The 23,746-nt window shown below is 43.9% G+C and overlaps 1 protein-coding gene across 4 annotated transcripts; it reads left to right on the forward strand.

Moving 5' to 3' along the window:
* Positions 1–350: 350 nt before the first annotated feature.
* lamb4 (laminin, beta 4) lies at positions 351–21,434 on the forward strand. Of its 4 annotated transcripts, none has more exons than XR_006083626.1 (35): positions 351–505; positions 2,620–2,671; positions 3,597–3,754; positions 5,293–5,428; positions 5,786–5,859; positions 5,987–6,175; positions 6,343–6,406; positions 6,532–6,746; positions 6,892–7,012; positions 7,167–7,355; positions 7,587–7,742; positions 7,845–7,957; positions 8,122–8,201; positions 11,039–11,195; positions 11,329–11,460; positions 11,544–11,729; positions 11,886–11,998; positions 12,124–12,244; positions 12,349–12,520; positions 12,714–12,857; positions 13,183–13,414; positions 13,603–13,760; positions 13,882–14,109; positions 14,226–14,443; positions 17,989–18,085; positions 18,232–18,601; positions 18,704–18,864; positions 19,009–19,211; positions 19,355–19,558; positions 19,654–19,798; positions 19,905–20,112; positions 20,210–20,345; positions 20,510–20,680; positions 20,831–20,952; positions 21,100–21,132. XR_006083626.1 is itself a non-coding variant. In XM_024424042.2 (35 exons), the coding sequence occupies exons 2-35, from the start codon at positions 2,647–2,649 to the stop codon at positions 21,237–21,239; spliced, it is 5,370 nt and encodes a 1,789-aa protein (XP_024279810.2). In that variant the 5' UTR covers positions 351–505; positions 2,620–2,646; the 3' UTR covers positions 21,240–21,434. The 4 variants fall into 4 exon arrangements, 3 of the variants coding, with proteins under 3 accessions (XP_024279810.2, XP_042179251.1, XP_042179252.1); XM_024424042.2 differs by having other exon boundaries at positions 20,799–20,952; positions 21,100–21,434; XM_042323317.1 differs by having other exon boundaries at positions 360–505; positions 2,623–2,671; positions 20,799–20,952; positions 21,100–21,434.
* Positions 21,435–23,746: the final 2,312 nt, after the last annotated feature.

The following is a 23,746-nucleotide window of genomic DNA, read 5'->3' on the forward strand; positions in this document are numbered from 1 at the left end:
GCATACCTCAGCAACTCATACTGTACTACATCCAGGCAAGGTGAGCATACCTCAGTAACTCATACTGTACTACATCCAGGGAAGGTGAGCATACCTCAGTAACTCATACTGTATTACATCCAGGGAAGGTGAGCATACCTCAGTAACTCTGTGTGCACTCTGTGTTCCATGTCTTTGTCCAGGTAGATCCCTCCCCCTTGCTGTACTGTACCTCAGCTATAACTCAGAGAGGGATGTGTCAGCTTTGAATGAAACCTAATCCTTCTTCTCCTTCACTTGCACCCCCGGGGGCTTCGTTTGGCCTGCTCTCTCTCTCTCTCTCTCTCCCTCTCTCTCTCTCTCTCTCTCTCTCTCTCTCTCTCCCCCTCTCTCTCTTTCTCTCTGTATGGTGCTCAGGTGTGCTCTTACATGCTGAGACTCCATGTCATTCCCGCTCTAATCACAGTCAGGGTCTGGAGCAGGTAAGCGCTGATTCTGGAAGCGTACAGGGAAGACTGCTCATACTGTAAGTACTACTACTGTCTGCGTTATGATATGAGAAAGCTACTGTAACGTTGCACCGATCTTATGATACTGATCTGTAATAAGCTTTGATTGGGACATGCGTTTTGTTCTTGAATCATCCCTCTTTTTATCAGATACTCTATTGGGAAATTGGCTTGAGGCAAATCTGGTGCAGTAGATCACTTATCAAATGTAGGTATCCCATAGATCTCAAATCTAAGTTTCATACTATTTTCCCCTGAGTTGTTGGCAGTCATTTGGTGTGATGTATTTGAGATAAGACGTCTTGTTTCACTGCCTCTTTGAGGGCTTTTGTGGGACATTCATTCGATTCACACTGTTGGAGAAGATCATATGGAAAACCATATTCTGTTTTCACGCAATTAGCGATAACATAATGCCAAGGAAATATGTACATACTTTGTTCTACAGTATACTGTCCATTAAAACATACATTATTGCCAACAATCTTTTATATGTGATGTTAAATGACTGCTTGATGTGCATTCAGGCAATGTCAGCTACATTATGTTGGTTAGCTGGCTTTACGTTAAATTCTAGCGACTGTTTTTCACCTGAGATTTGAGTTACTGTATGGATTGGTTCCACGATGCAAGTCGAAGCATAGCCTAAGAGTAAATCCGCATACTATCTCTTGAGGCCCATACATTCCCATTGAGGTTCATTCCTCCCTTGAGGGTTCACTTTTGCAGGGAACAGTGATATACGGCATTGTACATTCCAATGTAGTCCCTTGGGCGTATTATTTTGCTGCCATGCATTGAAAGTCTCCCATTGTGAATTGGCTATACGACCCACGATGTGAGAAAAGTAGCCCATACAATCAGGGAGACGGTGAAATCAGTCACACCACCAACGGCATTTGCAGCCGAGCTAATATCACATCACCAGAATGATCGGAATATTTCCTGATGAAGCAAATGGCTTCTGTGGTATGTGTAAACTTGACTGTTGCAGCCACGTTGTGTTTACAATACATTGCCTAAACATGTGGTGGTTTAGGATGATTCATTTGATCCCTCTTCTGGTGTTGAGAATTTTCCTGCGCTGCAGCAAATGCAGATGATTGACATAAATTCACTGAAAACCCACACTAACACACAGTTTCATGTGTTAAACAGCATTGCACTTTGCATGTAGCCTACTTTTGTCCAGCTAATAGCCTAACCACCAATCAAGTAACCTTTTGAACTAAACGTTCAAATCCTGTTGCTGCAGGATTATCTTGCTGTTACAATATACAGGTAACTGCCAAAATAAAGGAAACACCAAGATAAAGTGTCTTAATAGGGCGTTGGACCACCACGAGCCAGAACTGCTTCAATGCACCTTGACATAGATACAAGTGTCTGGGAACTCTATTGGAGGAATGAGACACCATTCTTCCACAACTAATTCCATCATTTGATGTCTCTCATACTGTAGGTGTTCAATTGAGTTGAGATCTGGAGACAGAAATGGCCATTGCATGTGGTTGACATAATGTTCATGTTTATCAAACCATTCAGTGACCACTCGTGTCCTGTGGATGGGGGCGTTGTCATCCTATATGGTTATAGCCATGATAGCCAAAATAATGGCCTGCCCAAGCATGTCTGGACCTATTTATCAGCATGTTGGTGAAACCTTGATTTATCTGTGATAACGTGAATACCCTCACCTACGTGTACTGGTAGAAAGGTCCAGAACATCAACTCTCCACTCTAAGTCTCTGTTTAAAAAAAAAAACTCTGTTCATTTCAGCAGTTCATGTGTTGTTCAATGCCTGACCTATGACCAAGACCTGACTAATTACATTTTGACAGACCCTCTCCCTCCCTTCTCCTTGACAGTGATAACCACTTTGGCCTGGTTCACTGGACCCTTGTTCATTCTTGGACTAAAAAGCACCTCCATTAGAGCATCTCTATTGAGTGTTGCTTCTTTGTCAGGGAAAAGGCTTAATCTGGGTCCAAGTGAACTGAACATGGTGACTCTGTCTTCAAAGTCAAATCAACGTTTATTGGAAATGCTTATGTTTCTAGCTCCAACAGTGCAGTAATATCTAGGAAATATATTGTGTTTTCACACTCTGGGTTGTTTTCTACCACTCAGTAGGTCTGGCAGCCAACGACCTGCAGGATGGTTTCTCTGTTCCTGCTCGTGTGTAAGTCGCATGCACCTTCCTTTGGCACTATTTGAATTGATGACAGGCAAATCACATGTAGCAGAAAAGGGAAAAAACAGATCCTCAGAGCTATTTGTTTCAACAGGGGCAGGATTCAATTTTCTTGTTTTTGGCAGGAAGAATCTCTTTGCCATTATAGTCCATGAGTCCTCTTTTCCACAAGCGTGTGATCACTTGCTGCACACCGATGGAGAATATTTCCACTTGCTGGCACTTGCTTTCTCTAGCGGGAGACATTTTTATTTGCATATTTTCCCTAATATTCAAAATGGTGGATATTATTTCAGTCATGTATGGACAACTTCACTATCGTCAAGTAGAAATGTTGAGTGTTATAAAAAGTGACTTTGGGCGTCTTATAAAGTTGTATTATTTTAGTTTTTTTTATTCGTTTTTATTTCTGTTGAATAAAATATTTATTTTCTTAAAGGCCCCATCAAAGACTGCATGTCTTTAAAACTATTTGTAATTGACTTAAAATGTTTACTTAGAAAATGAAAAGAAGAACAACATCTGGCTTGTGTATGATTACAGTGTCTGGATATAATCAACAGCACACAAGTCTTTAATAATGACCTGTAATGTTTACATATGGACAGCTTACACATACTGTAATTATAGTCAAATCGTCTATCCTTTTGTCTGGTTCACTATGCTGTTCATTTGTGAGCATAGGGTTTAAACCCTTCCAAAACAAATAGCACAATGCTCATAATATTATCTTCCATAATCTAGCTATTATAGTGCAGCCTTGACATCATACTTTTTCATTCGGAAATCCTGTCTTACATTTAGTGTTAATCTATAATCTATAAACAAACACGAAACAGGTTAAAGCAAAAGAAAAGGATTCAAACATTTTTACTTTCTTGACGCCTCTGACAGTTCAGTTTCTCTGTTCCAGTGCTGGTACCTGGGGCCCTCCTCCAGGAAGACTGTGATGTCAACTCTTGCCACCCCCAGCTGGGGGACCTGATGGTGGGCCGCGCTGCCCAGCTCTCCGCCTCCTCCACCTGTGGACGGAACGGGCCCCAGAACTACTGCATCCTCGGATACCTGGAGGTCAGGACTTAAACCTTAATAGGGGGGCTCTGTGGTGCGCCGTTCCTAAATACAAACTAGAGACGTGGTGTTGAAGGCAGTGTTGTCTGCATACGTTTACCTGTCTCTCTGTACACAGTAGTAATGTCCTAACAGAGATGTTCCACAAACGCAGACAGACAGATTGACAAACGCGTGCAGGTACTATAGCTGTGATCCCACTCAAAAAGACATCAGGCTTGCCAGTACCAGGGTTGAGGAGTAACTGATTACATGTAACCTGATTACAAAAAACTGTAACGTTCATCAGTGAATTTACCAGCAAAAAATATGGTAATCAGATTACAGATACTTTACAAAACTAGATGATTACTTATTTGATTACTTTTATAAATTCAAAAAGGATGTTTGCGAGAAAAAATAAATACATTGATGCCTTAGTTTTCTCTATGAAATTTAGCTCAGCATTGAAAAAGTTTGCAAGGGTAAGTTTATTTCACCTGAGTGAGTCTGACCACAAGTCAGCGACCGCTATGATGACACACCAAATGCGTTTGATGGATCCTTTTTGTCTTCTAATGCCTCTTAAGGGAAAAAATAATCCAAAAGTAACTATCAGATTTTGAAAAAAACGTGGTAACTAGTAACTGCAACTGATTACATTTAGAAAGTAACCTACCCAAACCTGGTCAGTATTATCTACAGAATTTCAACAGGCTTTAAGCCAGACGTTGAAGGTTAGAATAGTATATAAAGTGTTGTTTTAGAACAACTCTCTCCGTTTGATTGACAGCTCTGTGGCTCGCCCTTAAAATGCCTCATACTGCAGACGTGTCTTGATCTGCTACATTTATAGGTCATTACCTGTCTTTTCCCTGAACAATTGCTCTGGGACTAATTTTTCTGCTCTCGCTATGATGATTGCGTGTATAGACCTCTTGCTTCCCCTTTAATTTTCTGTCTTTTTCACTCTCTGCCTTTCTCCCTCACTTTGTCTCTCCTTCTACTTATCCTTTTCTCTCTCGCAGCTCTTCCCCCTGTTCTCCCTTGACAGGGTGATAGGTATGTGGGGTGTGTTCCTCTTTTGCATGTCATTTTCTAGTTCATTTTGGTTATTTTATTTGATTCAATTTCTTATTAGTTAGTCAGAACAGATGCATGACAAATGTTGTTCTCTAACTACCGATTGACAGTTGTGAACAACAGTAGAGTCTTAAGATGCCCTCTGGTTCATACCTTGTCTGACTGAGTTGATTTAATGGGATTATTCCAGTGTTTGTGAATCCTTGGCCTCACACGCCTACAATCGCAAGGAAGTTCCATACACTTTTGTATGATTTGTGGTCTTATGGCTTTATAAGTTACGTTTGTTCGTAAAATACTGCCTCCTTTTTTTTTTTGTGGGGGGCGCAGTTAAGAACTAATTGTAGAACAAAAACTGCAACTTAATCGCTCACTCAGTTATTGGAGTTGTTGCCATGACAAACCAATTAGATGTGTAAAACCACTCTTTTATTTTGAGTAACAAAATGGAAAATGTCCCTTTTTGTCTCTCTCAGGATGAGCAGAAGTGTTTCAAATGTGACTCCAGGCAGCCCTACAACCTCTACAACAACCAAAACAGCCACCAGATTGAGAACGTCATCACCACCTTTGGCCCTGAGCGCAAGATGAAGTGGTGGCAGTCTGAGAACGGTGGGTCTCGCTCCAGATGTTGTTTGTATGATAGCCGGGCCTGGGTCAAAAACATAATGTTACTTAAGCGAAAGTATTTGAGGTGAGCTTTAGCCTGAGTACCAACAGGGCGAACTACATCACTTGAAAGTATTTGACGCATGTATTTAAACCAAGTCGGATCATATCAAGAGGTGAGCAAGAATGCTCCCAACACCTTAAGAATGGCTCGGCTAGAGCTTACTATACGATGACAGCTATGGGAAATCCCTTTTTAGGGACTTTTGGACTACACCTGATACAAAAGACCTTGTCCTTGACACCAGTAAATGTATTCTTACAACATTCACTGATACCACTATCCATCCATAACTGTAGGGGTTCATCAAGTCAGTATCCGGCTGGATCTGGAGACTCTATTCCAGTTCAGCCATCTTGTCCTCACTTTCAAGGTATCTAACACCCCTTGTCTAAGACCTCTCACAGCCAAACCATAACACAGTGTTCCTAACCATTTTCGCTCTGTCTGCACTGCCACTTCCTGCAGTGTGCTAATATTTCCTTTTGTTGACCTTGAAGAGTTTCCGTCCTGCCGCCATGCTGGTGGAGAGGTCCAAAGACTACGGGTACAGTTGGAAGGTGTTCCGTTACTTTGCCGAGGACTGTGCCTCCCACTTCCCTGGGGTCTCACAGGGGCCGGCTGACAGCACCGATGACGTCGTCTGTGACAGCAGATACTCCGCCTCAGAGCCATCTACTGACGGAGAGGTGAGATACACAAACACACACGCGTTCACATTTTGGTCATTTAGCAGACACTTATCTAGAGTGGCTTACACACACACACACACACACACACACACACACACACACACACACACACATGTAAAACGCAATAACCAAACTTATGGCACGTATCTGTGATTCCATTGCAGGTGGTGTTGAAGGCTCTAGATCCAAGCTTTGACATAGAGAACCCATATGCTCCCCATATTCAAGGTTAGACACAGCTCCCATACTTTTCATTGCATTATTACCATCGGTGGAACAATGTAGAATTATACATATATTTTAAAAATAAAAACACACACACTTTCACCCATTTGAAATGTTCTCCCCTTCAGAGCAGATCACCTTGACCAACCTGCGGGTCAACTTCACCCATCTGTTCACCCTGGGTGACACCCTACTGGGGCGGAAGAAGAGGAACCCTCAGGAGAAGTACTACTATGCCCTGTACGAAATGGTGGTGCGCGGCAGCTGCTTCTGTAATGGCCATGCCAGCATGTGTATGCCCGTGGATGGCACCCGGGGTGACGTCTTAAATGAGCCTGGCGTGGTGAGAATGGCGCAGAAAGGGAATGTAGCAGTTGTACTGTATCCATAATGGCCACATTGAATCCTGAAAGTGTTTTTTTCTTCTTTTTTTGTTGTTTTCTTCGAGTATTGTTTACCACCATATATCTCTGATCTTGCTCTCTTAGATTCACGGGCGCTGTGTATGCCAACACAACACTGTGGGCACAAACTGTGAGAGATGCCAGGACTTTTACAACGATGTCCCCTGGAGGCCGGCTGGCCAATCTGACCCACATGCCTGCAGAAGTAATGCACTTTTAATGGGCTATTTACTATTTGACTGGTGTTTATGCATGAATTTGCCTGCAATTCAAACCCGAGATGCTTATGTGGAAAATAGTATAATTGGGAGTGTATTACATTGTATAAGTATTAAATTGGTGTTTGTTTCTTCACTTAGGGTGTAACTGTCACGGTCATTCGGAGACATGTCACTTCGACATAGACCAGTACCAGGCCAGTGGGGGGGTCAGCGGGGGGGTGTGTGACGGCTGCCGACACGACCGCATGGGTCCCCAGTGTGAACGCTGCCGACCCTATCTCTATCAAGACCCCCAGCTCTCCATGGAAGACCCTCGGGGCTGTATCTGTAAGTCAGCTTCTAGCAGGTTTAGATCTAGATTGGGCTTTTGGTCTAGGCAAATAATCTGCCAATGATTTATATGAAGTTGTCCCTGTAAGTCTTGTACTACTCCCATGAAGTGCAGTCAATAGACGCCTGCATTGATGTCATCCTATATGAAGCTGTGCATCGATGATGTCATTCAATCTCTCTCCATCCTGTTCTAACGGTGGATCTCATTGGCTCCCTCTGCTCCAGCATGTGACTGTGACCTGACGGGGTCCCTGGATAACGGCCTTTGTGACCCCGTGTCGGGCCGCTGCGTGTGTAAGGAGAACGTGGCAGGGGACAGGTGTGATCGCTGTAAATTTGGCTTCTACGGGTTCAGCCAGGAGGACCCCACTGGCTGCCAGAGTAAGAATCTTTACCAAGAGCCAGATCTGTTTGACTCGTTCTATATCTATGGTGGCCTCCCTGTGGTTCATCCCCTCTCTCTGATTGGTCCTCTGTGTTTAGGGTGCAGGTGTAACTTCCTGGGTAGTGTCCTGATCCCCTACCCATGTGACCAGGTGACAGGCCAGTGTATATGTCATCGCTTCGCCATGGGACCCCTGTGTGACCAATGTCTGGTAGGACCATGTGTCCATGACAACCAGTGTTGTAGCAATGGAGTTGCTTCTTTCTGCCACATTTATTTTGATTTAGCTCTCACCATAAACTTACTGCCACCAACGACCTGATTGATCTCTCTCACTCTATCTCGCTCTTGCTGTCTCGCTCTCTCTCTCTCTAGCCAGGTTACTGGGGTCTGGGGAACACTGTACACACCTGCTCACCTTGTGACTGTGACCATGGAGGAGCCTACAGCAGCACGTGTGTAAAACATCATTGTACAGTACATAATGACTTCTTAAAGTGGCTGTCCAGTGAAAATCTCACAATTTCACTCATATTTTAATTCATTATAGGTCATATTTCATAGAAATCTAGATAGTTACTTCATATATAAATATATACACTACGGTTCAAAAGTTTGGGGTCACTTAGAAATGTGCTTGTTCTTGAAAGAAAAGCACATTTTTTGTCCATTAAAATAAAATAAAATTTATCAGAAATACAGCGTAGACATTGTTAATGTTGTAAATGACTATTGTAGATGTAAACGGCTGATTTTTAATGGAATATCTACATACAGTGGGGCAAAAAAGTATTTAGTCAGCCACCAATTGTGCAAGTTCTCCCACTTAAAGAGGCCTGTAATTTTCATCATAGGTACACTTCAACTATGAAAAAAATTCCAGAAAATCACAATGTAGGATTTTTAATGAATTTATTTGCAAATTATGATGGAAAATAAGTATTTGGTCAATAACAAAAGTTTATGTCAATACTTTGTTATATACCCTTTGTTGGCAATGACAGAGGTCAAATGTTTTCTGTAAGTCTTCACAAGGTTTTCACACACTGTTGCTGGTATTTTGGCCCATTCCTCCATGGGGCTGTTGCTGGGCAACACAGACTTTCAACTCCCTCCAAAGATTTTCTATGGGGTTGAGATCTGGAGACTGGCTAGGCCACTCCAGGACCTTGAAATGCCTTCATTGCCCGGGCGGTGTGTTTGGGATCATTGTCATGCTGAAAGACCCAGCCACGTTTCATCTTCAATGCCCTTGCTGATGGAAGGAGGTTTTCACTCAAAATATCACGATACATGGCCCCATTCATTCTTTCCTTTACACGGATCAGTCGTCCTGGTCCCTTTGCAGAAAAACAGCCCCAAAGCATGATGTTTCCACCCCCATGCTTCACAGTAGGTATGTTGTTCTTTGGATGCAACTCAGCATTCTTTGTCCTCCAAACACGACGAGTTGAGTTTTTACCAAAAAGTTATATTTTGGTTTCATCTGACCATGTGACATTCTCCAAATCTTCTTCTGGATCACCCAAATGCTCTCTAGCATACTTCAGACGGGCCTGGACATGTACTGGCTTAAGCATGGGGACACGTCTGGCACTGCAGGATTTGAGTCCCTGGCAGCGTAGTGTGTTACTGATGGTAGGCTTTGTTACTTTGGTCCCAGCTCTCTGCAGGTCATTCACTAGGTACCCCCATGTGGTTCTGGGATTTTTGCTCACCGTTCTTGTGATCATTTTGACCACACGGGGTGAGATCTTGCGTGGAGCCCCAGATCGAGGGAGATTATCAGTGGTCTTGTATGTCTTCCATTTCCTAATAATTGCTCCCACAGTTGATTTCTTCAAACCAAGCTGCTTACCTATTGCAGATTCAGTCTTCCCAGCTTGGTGCAGGTCTACAATTTAGTTTCTGGTGTCCTTTGATAGCTCTTTGGTCTTGGCCATAGTGGAGTTTGGAGTGTGACTGTTTGAGGTTGTGGACAGGTGTCTTTTATACTGATAACAAGTTCAAACAGGTGCCATTAATACAGGTAACGAGTGGAGGACAGAGGAGCCTCTTAAAGAAGAAGTTACAGGTCTGTGAGAGCCAGAAATCTTGCTTGTTTGTAGGTGACCAAATACTTATTTTCCACCATAATTTGCAAATAAATTCATTAAAAATCCTACAATGTGATTTTCTGGATTTCTTTCTCATTTTGTCTGTCATAGTTGAAGTGTACATATGATGAAAATTACAGGCCTCTCTCATCTTTTTAAGTGGGAGAACTTGCACAATCGGTGGCTGACTAAATACTTTTTTGCCCCACTGTAGGTGTACCAGAGACCCATTATCAGCAACCATCACTCCTGTGTTCCAATGGCACATTGTTAGCTAATCCAAGTATATCATTTTAAAAGGCTAATTGATCATTAGAAAACCCTTTTGCAATTATGTTAGCAGAGCTGAAAACTGTTGTTCTGATTAAAGAAGCAATAAAACTGGCTTTCTTAAGACTAGTTGAGTATCTGGAGTGTCAGCATTTGTGGGTTCGATGACAGGCTCAAAATGGCCAGAAACAAATAACTTTCTTCTGAAACTATTCAGTCTATTCTTGTTCTGAGAAATGAAGGCTATTCCATGCGAGAAATTGCCAAGAAACTGAAGATCTCGTACAACTGTGTACTACTGCCTTCACAGAACAGCGCAAACTGGCTTTAACCAGAATAGAAAGAGGAGTGGGAGGCCCTGGTGCACAACTGAGCAAGAGGACAAGTACATTAGTGTCTAGTTTGAGAAACAGATCCCTCACAAGTCCTCAACTGGCAGTTTCATTAAATAGTACCCGCAAAACACCAGTCTCAATGTCAACGGTGAAGAGGCGACTCTGGGATGCTGGCCTTCAAAGACAAGGACATTTATAAGTGACCCCAAACTTTTGAACGGTAGTGTATATATTTTTAAGTCTTGGACAGAGCTGAAAGATGGAGAAGAGTGTGCTGAAATAGCAGTGGGCCAGATTTGAACCCATGCCGCAGCAGTACATGTGCACTGGAAGCAGCTGCCTAGACCACTAGAATAACTAGGCCACACTAGACCTTTACTTCACTTAACTGATGTAACACCTGTTTTTTTTTTTCAGTGAGGTGAAACACTCCTCATCAATCCCATCTGTCCTACTCAATACATTTCTATGTAAACATTCTGAACGTTTCACCTCTGAAACAGAATACACCCCACCCCAGGCTAAGCATGTTCTGTCTTGCTCCCTTGTCCAACCTGATTGGCTGTATCTCCCTGTCTGTTATGTCCACAGGTGCTCTTCATTGGACGGCCAGTGTCAGTGCCTGCCAAACATGGTGGGCCGGAGCTGTGGTGATCCTGCCCCGGGACATTTCCTGGCTGCTCTAGACTACTACCTGTATGAGGCAGAGAACGCTGCCCCACTGGAGGGAAAAAGCTCCTCCCCTCTGGTGAGGCCTGAGTATGACATTTGACCACAGCAAATGGCTGTGGATGGAAAGCTTCAGTGTCAAACTTTTGATATTGGATTTTGGCAGCAATTCAAAAACACTAAGTTGATGTCTGTGTGTGTTCCTCCCCCAGTTGAAACCCACAGACCTGCCTGTGTGTGAGGAATACTACAAACAGCAGGGCTATGACATCAAATATCAAAATGGCCGCTTGGTCCTGACCAGGAGAAGCAAAAGACAAGCCAGGAGGAGAAGACAGGGACAGGTACTAGCAATGGCTCAATACCTTACTTACACAGTACTGGCATAGTACTAATTAGTAACTAACACTGGGTTTCTTTCCATCAGAGGTCCATTCCCCTGGACCCAGGCTCAGCCCTCCAGATTGTGCCCCGGGAGAGGACACCAGATGTACCAATCACTTGGACCGGCCCAGGATTCGTGCGGGTCCTGGATGGTGCTGGGCTTAGGTTCACTGTGGACAACCTCCCAGCGTCCCTCGACTACCATCTAGTCATCCGCTATGAACCAGAGGTGAGGGCAACGATAGCAACTAAAAACAAATCTGAAACCATGGAAACACGCTGTAAGTGTTGATGTGTGTTCGTGTGAAATCATTTCTGTGTGAGTTTGAGCTTGTATTTGTTGTGCCCTCAAAGTTGGACACTGTGCTTACTTTGGTCTCTGAAGTCGCCAGATGACTGGATGGCCTCTGTGAGCATTGTTCCATTATTGGCTGGTGACGGAGGTTGTCCCACTAGCCCGAAAGGGGAGAAAACCCTCACCATACCTGGGGCTGCCAGGTAAAAGACAACTGCACTCATTAACATAGTATATCACCAATATCAACCTGAGGTCACACCCGAGGTGAATTGTGCAGTATTTACCCCTAAGTCTGATAACATTATGATTGTGTGTTTGTCCCCAGGGTTGCCATTTTGGATACGCCTGTGTGTCTGAACGCGGGAAGAAGATATTATGTGGACATCACTTTTAGGAAGCAGCCCAACTCTAACCCTCAGTCCAGCTCACATACCCTCGTCGACTCAGTGAGAATACCATCGCCTTATCATTTCTATCATAATATAATTTGTCATGGGAGATGTAGTCTTCTGAGGTACCGCGGTTAAACCCATGAACTTCCTGTTTCTAGATGGGTCTGATCCCTAAGATGGAGTCTGTGCAGGACTTCTGTTCACAGAGTGAGCTGGACTCTTTTAGAAGATTCCGCTGTTTTGAGTTGGCTGCTGAGCAGGAGACCCTGCCTGATGTGTGTTATGGCCTCATTGGAAGCCTGTCGGCTCGCATACACAACGGTGCCATGCGTGAGTAAAGCCTGGCCTACTCTAAGCAACATCTCCACACTATCACAGTGTACACTGTGGGTATATACTCATTCTGGCAACAGAAATCAGCACTTGTTTTCAGCTAGCTCTGAGCTCTGAGCCCTGAGCGAAGGTAAGAGACTTTGAAAAAAGCCAAAGTGTGTATGGGTAATGCCATTACCTGTGTCTCCAGTTTGCAGGTGTAACATCCAGGGTTCTCATGGCCCCTACTGCAGTAAATTCGGAGGGCTCTGTGAGTGCAAGGCCAACGTGGTTGGCCGCTGCTGTGACTCCTGCGCCCCCTTGAACTTCGGCTTCGGACCCAACGGCTGTGCACGTATGTCACCATGACAACGGCTTCCTATGGTTACATTCTATGGTTACATACCATAATATATATATATATATATACTTGTGTCATGCACTAAACTTCCCGACTTCAACCGCATCTTTATTTATCCATTATCCAAGTATGTAAAATGAAGTGCTAGGGAGTATAGAGGCCATGCCTTGTGTGTGTGTGTGTGTGTATATATATATATATATGTGTGTGTGTTTGAAAAGATGCTGTGAGGTCTTTGTTGTGTTTTGATTGTGACCAAACCTTTTCCTGAACAAGAGAAGATATTCTCTCTCTCTCCATCCCACCTCCCGTCCTCCAGCCTGTGAGTGTGACCGTCGCGGTGCAGTGGCAGAGCTGTGTGACCAGGTCAGAGGTCAGTGTCCGTGTCGTATGGAGGTGGGCGGGCGACGCTGTGATCGTTGCCTGTCTGGGTACTACGGCTTCCCACTGTGTCGGCCCTGTAAGTGCAACGGCCTGGCTGAACTGTGTGACCAGGACACTGGAGCCTGCCTGGACTGCAGGGAGCACTCCACCGGATACAATTGTGAGAGGTGAAGCCTCTTTCATTCGTTTATTCATTTCCCTATTAGAATCAAACCATATCTATAGCCTGGTTCCATATCTACGTGTGCCGACTCCTCTGATTAGCATTCTTTCTACAGTCACATATCTGCCAGTGTGCAGTGCACACAGTGTCAATCAGACTGAACAATGAATGTTGTGTGTTTGGTTGCTCCAGCTGTGTGGAGGGTTACTTTGGTGACCCAGTCTCCAGGGAGCCCTGTAAGCCTTGTCTGTGTCCTGACACTCAGTCCAGTGGACGGTTCTTTGCCAGCACCTGCAACAAGGACCCAGAGTCTGGTAGCCTGACTTGTGACTGCCTGGCTGGACACACAGGTGTGTTTGTATGTTTCTGCTTGTGCACTCTTTTCAACATTTGATGAAAGCTACTGGCTAGTTTGACTGCTCAATACTGACCTTTGAACCACATTTCCCTCCCTGCCCATATTCCATTTAGGTCTCCGCTGCGATGCCTGCTCCGCTGGTTTCTACGGCGGCCTGACCGCGCCGGGCGGCGGCGGCTGCGAAGAGTGTCTCTGTAACAACAACATCGACCCTGCTGACAGTGACGCGTGTGACAGTGTGACGGGCGAGTGTTTGCGTTGCCTCCACAACACCCAGGGACCCCGCTGTCAGAGCTGTAAGCCTGGCTACTATGGAGACGCACTGGCCCAGGACTGCAAAGGTATAGCAGGGACACACAGTATCAAAATCGTCATCAAATCCCATGGCTGTTTGGATATGATATGTGGCTATTTATGTGTGTTTTACGGTCTTTATTTTTGTTTGCGTGTTCCCCAGAGTGCTCCTGTGACCGGCAGGGAACGGATGTGACCCAGTGCCCTCTGGGCAGCCCGTGTTTCTGTGACCCGCTGACGGGTCAGTGCCCGTGTCGGGCGGGCGCGGTGGGCACGCTGTGTGACGAGTGTGCCACCGGCTTCTGGAACATTCAGGGAGAGTCCGGGTGCCAACCGTGCAAATGTGACCCTGCTAACTCCTTCAATAACCACTGTGACAAGGCATGGCCTCTATACTCCCTAGCACTACATTTTACATACTTGGATAATGGATAAATAAAGATGCGGTTGAAGTCGGGAAGTTTAGTGCATGACACAAGTAATTTTTCCAACAATTGTTTACAGACAGATTATTTCACTTATAATTTCACAATTCCAGTGGGTCAGAAGTTTACATACACTAAGTTGACTGTGCCTTTAAACAGCTTGGAAAATTCAATGCTACCAAATACTAATTGAGTGTATGTAAACTTCTGACATATTATTCTGACATTTCACATTCTTAAAATAAAGTGGTGATCCTAACTGATCTAAGAACAGGGAATTATTACTCTGATTAAATGTCAGCAATTGTGAAAAACTGAGTTTAAATGTATTTGTCTAAGGTGTATGTAAACTTCCGACTTCAACTGTATACAGTCAGGTCCAAAATGATTGGCAACCTTGTTAAAAACCTCTTTGGGCTGCAATCCCGTTAACGGGATGATATGACAAGAGCCAGTGAAAGTGCAGGGCGCCAAATTCAAAACAGCAGAAATCTCATAATTAAAATTCCTCAAACAGACATGTATCTTATACCATTTTAAAGGTAATCTTGTTGTTAATCCCACCAGTGTCCGATTTCAAATATGCTTTTCAGCGAAAGCACCACAAACAATTATGTTAGGTCACCACCAAGCCACAGAATAAACACAGCCATTTTTCCAGCCAAAGAGAGGAGTCACAAAAAGCACAAATAGAGATTAATTTTATCACTAACCTTTGATGATCTTCATCAGATGACACTCATAGGACTTCATGTTACACAATACATGTATGTTTTGTTTGATAAAGTTCATATTTATATCCAAAAATCTGAGTTTACATTGGCGCGTTACGTTCACTAGTACCAAATACATCCAGTGATTTTGCATAGCCACATCGATTCAACAGAAATACTCATCATAAATGTTGATGATAATACAAGTTATACACATGGAATTATAGATATATCTCTCCTTAATGCAACCGCTGTGTCAGATTTTTAAAAAACTTTACGGAAAAAGCAAACCATGCAATAATCTGAGACGACGCTCAGAAATATAATACAACTAGCCGCCATTTTGGAGTCAACATAAACCAAAAATTACATGATAAATATTCCCTTACCTTTGATGATCTTCATCAGAATGCACTCCCAGGAATCCCAGGTCCACAATAAATGCTAGATTTGTTCGATAATGTCAGTTATTCATGTCCAATTAGCTACTTTTGTTAGTTCGTTTGGTACACCTATCCAATCGCTGGTGCTGGTCGACCATTTCTTCGGACAAAAACTTCAAAAAGTTATATTACAGGTCGAAGAAACATTTCAAACTAAGTACAGAATCAATCATTAGGATGTTTTTATCATAAATCATTAATAAAGTTCCAACTGCCAGTTCTGCCAGTAAGCTGACTCATTCCCCTCTTATTCAGTCCCACAACACAGTAGAAGCCTCGTTTCTATAGACAGCTGACATCTAGTGGAAGCCCTAGGAAGTGAATCTTCATTCATATCCCAATGTGATTTCAATAGGGAATGGGTTGAAAATATACCAACCTCAGATTTCTCACTTCCTGTTTGGATTTCTTCTCAGGTTGTTGCCTGACATATGAGTTCTGTTATACTCACAGACATCATTCAAACAGTTTTAGAAACTTCAGAGTATTCTCTATCCAATACTAATAATAATATGCATATATTAGCGACTGAGACTGAGGAGCAGGCCGTTTACTCTGGGCACCTCTCATCCAAGCTACTCAATAGTGCCCCTGCAGCCATAAGAAGTTAAAGATGAGCAAAAAAGACTGCATAAAATAATAATGCAGATACTGAGCTATATTGTATGCTCCACATTGTTTGGGAAAATTATATTTTATAGTATACTAATACAATTGCTCGAAGAAAGATTTTGTTTAAATGGGAGGTCAAAAATATGATTTTCCTGTGTTTTATATACAGTGTACAAAACATTACGAACACCTTCCTAATATTGAGTTGCACCACCTTTTGCCCTCAGAACAGCCTCAGTTCGTTGGGTCAAGGACTCTACAAGGTTGTGTCAAGTTGGCTGGATATCCTTTGGATGGTGGCCAATTCTTGAAACACACGGGAAACTGTTGAGCGACTGTTGATACCTACTACCATAAACCCGTTCAAAGACATTTCAATATTTTGTCTGGCCTAAATGGCACACACACACAATCCATTTCTCAATTGTCTCAAGGCTTAAAAATCCTTCTTTAACCTGTCTCCGTCCTTTCATCTGCACTGATTTGAAGTGGCATCAATAATGGGATCATACCTGGATTCAACTGGTCAGTTCCTGTTGAACATTCATTGTTCCTGTTGTTTACACTCAGTGTATATTTCCACGCTGAGGTTGGAATAATATTGTGAAAATGATGATAATGCACTTTTAGTGTATGTGCTGTTTGAAAAGACTGCCTGAAATTTCAGTTTGTTTGGCTGGGTGTTTTTTTTCTTCACCAGGTGTTATAAGTTAATAGACCAACAACAGAGATTTTCCCCTCCTCTCTGCCAAAAACAGCTAGTTTTCAGGTAACACATCCTTCCCGTTAGGCTCCTCCTCTGGGGTTTGTGGTATATGGCCAATATACCACTTCTACGGGCTGTATCCAGGCACTCAGCTTTGCGTCGTGCCGAAGAACATCCCTTAGCCGTGGTATATTGGCCATATACCACACCACCTCGTGCCTTATTGCTTAAATATACACTGAGTGTACAAAACATTAGGAACATCCAGGTGAAAGCTATGATCCCTTATTGATGCCACTTGTTAAATCCACTTAAATAATTTTAGATGAAAAGGAGTAGACAGGATAAAGAAGGATTTTTAAGCCTTGAGACAATTGAGACATGGATTGTTTATGTGGGCCATTCAGTGGGTGAATGGGCAAGACAAAATATTTAAGTGCCTTTGAACGGGGTATGGTAGTAGATGCCAGGCGCACCGGTTTGTGCCAAGAACTGCAATGCCACTGGGTTTTTCATGTTCAAGTTTCCCACGTGTAACAAGAATGGTCCACCACCCAAAGAACATCCAAGCAACTTGACACAACTGTGGGAAGCATTGGAGTCAACATGGGCCAGCATCCCTGTGGAATATTTTGACACCTTGCAGAGTCCATACCCCAACAAATTAAGGCTGTTCTGAGGACAAAAGGCAGGGGGTGCAACTTGATACTACGAGTGTTACTATTTTTTTGTATGCTCACAGTCTATGAAACACAGAGAAATCACGTTTTTGACTGCACCTCCCCTTTAAACAAAACCCCTTTCTGTGAGCAATTGTATTAGTGTACAATAAAATAACAATAATAAAATGTAGCATACAATATAGCTCAGAATTTGTGTTATTGATTTCAGTCTTCTTTGCTCATCTTTATCAGGGTTGCCAATAATTATGGACCTGACAGTGTTCTATACTATTCTATGTCAAAGAATGGTACAATGAGATATGTATTTGTCCGAACTATATAAGTCTTCATATTTGACTCTTTAGGTGACTGGTCATTGCCAGTGTCATACTGAGTTTGGAGGAAGACAGTGTGATGAGTGTGGGGAAAATCACTTTGGGAACCCTGACCTGCAGTGTGTTTGTAAGTTGTGGCCGAAAGTGATTATTGATAAATGGCTAAGTATTTGGTCTTTTAGATTCTAGCACCACAAAGAGAGACAATAGTGTTTCACCGTAAAAGAATAATGATTGACACTTGTCCCTTCTCTCCTTATCACGTCTGCATAGCCTGCGATTGTAACATGGAGGGTACCGACCGCCCCGCCTGCAACCCATTGACGGGTGAGTGTCTGTGCCGCATTGGTGTGATGGGCATCTTCTGTGATGAGTGTGCCCCTGGGTATGACCAAGTCTTCCCCGCCTGCCTCCCGTGCCACCCCTGTGCCGTCCTGTGGGCGGACAACGTCACCGACGTCCACCGTGCCGCCCAGAGGATGCGCACCTTCATCCCTCCCCACGGCGAACAGCTGGAGCCTGGACACAGTCGTCAGTTGCAACGAATGCTAGAGATGCACTCCAAGCTGGACTATCTGGGGAACCTGACAGGGAGATCTCTACCTCGGGTGAAAGACGTGGAGAAGCTGTGTGTCATAATCTCGTATGTAAACAGCATTTCTGAATATTGAGCCATGAGGTGAAATGATTTACACTGTACGTTTAGCAGTAATCTTGGAGCTGTACACATTTTTCTTCCTCACAGGAAGCTCAAAGACTCCATAGACCCCAACGCCATCATCGTGGACTCATCATCTCTTCTGAACACTGAGATCGACAACATCCACCACGAGTTCAAGATGCTGTTGGATAACTTAAGGAACAAAATCAGCGAGGCTCCAACACTAGATCTAAAAGAAATGCAGGGTACATAGGGCCATATTGTTTACAAAATAAAATGGAATTCACTGTAACTTCACTGTGTGTAGAGAGCAACTCTTATATAATGTAATGTGATCAAATGTAAAGGGTTTCTGATTCGTGTGGACTTTTATTTTGATGCTGATCCAGAGGCCCTGGAGAAGATCCGGAAGCAGCATGCAGACTTCATGGCTGATGAGAAGAAGGTGAAGGAGGCCGAGAGGGCCCTGGAGAACTCCATGGACACACGGCAGGAAATCAAAGACCATCTGTCCAGCTGCAGCATCTTGGGAGACATGGAGGGGCTGGAGAAGAAGGTCAAGGCTCTGAGTGTGGCCAAACTCAACAAAAACGTGAGTGTCCCTTATTGTAGCGCTTGCACTGCATGCATCAATAGAGTGATGCGTTAGCGTGAATGGCAGTCTGTTTCACTTGTTGCCAGCACCATTTTAGTAGTCAGGATATAAATCATGTTACACTCTTTGGCTCCTCCTAGATCTGTGGAGGCCCAGGCGATGAGGAATGCTCCAAATCAGAGTGTGGGGGTGCGCTGTGTCGAGACTTCCTGGGACAGAGAGAATGTGGGGGTCCTATGTGCAAGGGCAGCTTCCCTGTGAGCCACAATGCCACAAAAACAGCTGAGCAAGTAGAGAATGACCTTATCGACCTGCTCCAAAAACTAAAGGACTCCAAGATCAAGGCATGTTCCCAAATACTTATTTCTGCTTTAAAATGGAAAAATATATATTTAATACACAATAGTATATGACACAAGTCTCAATCTCTCCTGTTCAGATCAATGAGGCCAAACAGATGACCCAAGGCACTCATGAGCAGGCAAAGGAGCTACAGAAGAAGATCACTGACAGCAAGGAGAAGTTTAAGAGGGAGAAGAATGACACCAAGGACCTCATCAATAGGGTCAAAGACTACCTCACAGGTCAGTGTGATTGTTGGCTGGATATAAGCTTGAACTTTCCATGTAAAGATCCCTTAAAAATGTGATTTGTTGACTTGACTTGTGTGGCCGACTTCTCTGCTAACAGATGAGATGGTGGCGCCAGAGGACATAGAGAATTTGGTCAAGGTTGTTCTGGCCATCCAGCTGCCGGGCTCTCCGGACGACATCCGCTCCATGATCCAGAACATCCGGGGCGTGCTGACCAACTTCATTGATTTCAAAGAGGATCTGAAAAAACTGAAGGACCAAGCCAAGACAGCCCAGGACCTGCAGGAGAAGGCTCAGGCTATCAGGTTAGCCAGTACCATGTTTTTTATATGCGTAACTGTCACATTGTACAAACCTGCAGGCTAAATTACCATATTTGTACCACGGTTGTCAATTCATTAGGGACAGAATCAGGGGTATTGATGTTACGGATCTCAAGAAAACCATGACGGACACTGAGAATACACAGGACAGGGTCGAGCAAGACCTGGAGAAGGCTAAGGAAAGCAATGGCGTGTCGGACAAGATGATTAAAGAGGTAATTCTCTCTTAACGCCTTCTGACTCTCTCTCGCGCTCTCTCTCTCTGTCTCTCTGTCTCTGTCCCTGTCCCTCTACCCATTCCTGCTGGTGCGTATTTGTATTAGTCTCAACATCCATCAGACTCTTTCTCATAACTTGATCTATTTGTCATGGCCCCCAGATTGAGAAGAAACTGAACAACATAGAGACTAACTTGAACTCTACTAGAACTCCAGAGATGCTGGAGGAGATTGAGGTTCTGAAGAGCAAGACCGAGATGAACAGAGAGCAGGCGGAGCAGGCCAAAGCTGATGCAGATGCAGCCATAGGTGCCACTACTGACGCAGAGAAGGTACGTTGTCTCCACTTGATAACCACTACTCACTTACCACTTTGGTGCGATGTCGTGATAGTGTGAGTATAATGTTAAATAGGTATGGGTTTTTGTTTTCCTCTGACTTATTTGCCAGGGGCTTGACAAGGTGACTGCGCTGTTTGATAGGCTAAAGACGGGAAACACAAACCAGACCGATAATGAAGCGGCCAACGAACGCCTGAAGAACATTACTGTGGAGGCAGAGAAAGTCGCAAAAGACGTCCAAGATAAAATGAAACAAATTGACGGTAAGACTCAGGACTTTAAAACAGAGCTATCCAACTCCTATCCCGGAGAGCCACGAGGTGTGCAGGCTTTTGTTCCACACCAGCAGTAACACACCTGTTTCAAAGAATTGACTAATCATGATCTTCATTTTCTCTTTGTTGCTTCAGACTTGGAGAAAAAGATCCAAGACTTCATCAGAAACAAAGAGGACAAGGCCAAGGAGGTTGCCATGTTGCTGGAGATGGTAGAAGCCCTCCAAAAGGAGATTGCTGCGCGTGTGGATGGTTACATTAACTGTACCTCCTAACACCCCCAAGGTGGATCAAGAGATGATTCAGGGTCACAGACATCTGGACCGCTGCGCCACAAAAGGCCCTGCATCTCAGTGCAAGAGGTGTCACTACAGTACCTGGTTCGAATCCAGGCTGCATCACATCCGGCCATGATTGGGAGTCCCATAGGGCGGCACACAATTGGCCCAGCGTCGTCCGGGTTTGCCCGGGATAGGCCGTCATTGTAAATGAGAACTTGTTCTTAACTGACTTGCCTAGTTAAATAAAGGTTAAATAAAATTAAATAAAAAGCTCTTGAGTTTTGCGGCTGAATTTGAGAGTGTAGTTCTCCTAACACTCCACAGGGAGGCGTTTGGTGATCATGAAACTGACAGTTGAGAGAGAAGCCTCTTGTGTGCTCGTTCTTTACTTTATCTTGTAATATGCATTATTATTTTACCAACCTGACCAACTTATCTGCTTACATGGTCTAATGTGAAAAAGGAGGAAAGCTTTCTTGCTGACCTTTTTCAGGTTATTCTACCTCTACATTCTACCTCTACTCTGCATCTACATTCTTTCCAATCATTTTCCAGTTTGTACTCTGGTCTTTGGTGGAAGTAGACCTCTTTGTAAGATTTGACAGGTATTTTCTGAGCTTGTTATTGGCCGGAAACAATGTTGCCCCCAGCCTGGCTTAGGATGTGATGAGATTTAACACACTCTCAGGTTTGGAATGGTTCCCAGCTGGGTTTGGAATGCGTCCACTTGTCACTACTCTGGCCCGGAATGTTCACTCTCTCTTTGCCTTTTGCACAGGTGGGCATTAAATGTACATTGTCAATTTTGTAATTGACGTGTAAAATCCCAGATGTCAGTTGCATTAAGCCCCCACATCCACTTTAAGACCCCCCCCCCTCTCGGTTTTACTCTCTCTGCCTCTCTTTCTCTCTCTCTACCTCTCTTTTACTCCCTCTACCTATTTCTCTCTCTACCTCTCTCTCTCTTTCTACCTCTTTCCAGCTCATTGACCATGCTTTGTGGTGAGGAGTACACACCACTTACTACTAATGTCATTTCCATCCAGCTGTTAATGGCTAACTGCCATGCTTGTTTTGCTTCAGTAAGACTCTGTGCTCTATGTAATTGACCTGAGTTAGCAGCCTTTATTGCCAGGTTCTAGATCTGTGTATGCTTTAGCCAACTCTTCTGACTGTCAGACTAACAACACGACAGAGAGGAGTTGGCTAAGAAAGCATAAACAGATCTCGAGCCAGGCTACAGTATTTACATAGTAGCATTGAATTATACGTTTCTCCCAAAAGTCAAATGAAGTTGCAGAATGTGGGTATGAAATAAAAACCGGGTACCTCACAGGTAGAAATGATATGGCTTTTCATCAAAGTAAACGCGTGGACATGGACGGAATGCGTATGAACAATCGCTAGGGCTCTTGTTTGCTCAAATCCTAGTGAGTGGTGAGTTCCATCCCATTCCTCCCAGGACACAGTCAGTCCACTCACCCCCAGGAATGTGTCACAGACTGGGGTCCGCATCCCCTCCCTGCCCCCTGGTTGTGTTTTTAGACGGGAGGAATTCACAGACTACTGATTGCGCTGCCTGATTGAAGGTCGCCACTGGTTCATGTGATGCAACTAATTACAGAAGAGGGCGGTGGTTATTTGAGAACCTTTTAAACCTTTTGAGGTTTTTTGGTTGCGTTTGTCTGTTCTTCATTGGACAGATTGTGGTATGTTTCGCCTGTCAGTGGTATTTCTTACCATGGATTATTAGGAATTATTTCAGAATGAGAGATTGCGTTCACTGTATTAGTGTCATTTAACGAAGGCCTACATTTATTTTTTTTTGCAAATGAGACCCCTTTTCTGTGTTGCAAGACTAGTCGCATGTCCACTAGTCGCATGTCCCTTCAGGTATCATACGTCTTTGTTATTTTCAGCAGTAAAACAAGGAATGGTTCATGAATACCACAAGTATGTTTTCAAAGCCATGTGATGCGGTCAATCAGTTCTTTCTTTCTTTAATGTGCCTAGTGGATGTGAACATGGTCTAGTTTCTTTGACTCAAAAATCTTATTGAATCTGTTCCCACAGTCCCCCTCTGTCTTCTCACAGGTAATTGAATTAGGACATCTGGCCTGTTTCTTCTCCAGCCTTCTGAGCTTTTGCAGCAACATACCGTGTTATATAATTATGGTGGTAGGTTATTCACCGTAGGTGATAGTTCAGTCTTTGGTGCTAGCCTGTCATTACCAACAACCGTACAGGAAAGTTACAAGGGAAAACGTTACAATTTGAGATTCAATGGACAGCTCCAATAACAGGGTGGGACATGTGGTGGTGGTGGTACATGTGGTGGCGGTGGTGGTACACGTGGTGGTGGTGGTACATGTGGTGGTGGTGGTGGTACATGTGGTGGTGGTGGTACATGTGGTGGTTGTGGTACATGTGGTGGTACATGCAGTGGTGGTGGAGCATGTGGTGGTGGTACATGTGTCCGCTTGGTGGAGGGGAAACTCACT

Source organism: Oncorhynchus tshawytscha, linkage group LG06, assembly GCF_018296145.1.
Source record: "Oncorhynchus tshawytscha isolate Ot180627B linkage group LG06, Otsh_v2.0, whole genome shotgun sequence".
In the NCBI taxonomy this organism is placed as follows: Eukaryota; Metazoa; Chordata; class Actinopteri; order Salmoniformes; family Salmonidae; genus Oncorhynchus; species Oncorhynchus tshawytscha.

Bases quoted from the DNA above. Each gene is read 5' to 3' on its own strand.
- lamb4 (XM_024424042.2), top strand. From the start codon at position 2,647: ATGGTTTCTCTGTTCCTGCTCGTGT. The intron at 7,958-8,121 runs GTAGGACCATGT...CTCTCTCTCTAG, and splicing joins CCCTGTGTGACCAATGTCTG to CCAGGTTACTGGGGTCTGGG. The intron at 11,196-11,328 runs GTGAGGCCTGAG...TTCCTCCCCCAG, and splicing joins GAAAAAGCTCCTCCCCTCTG to TTGAAACCCACAGACCTGCC.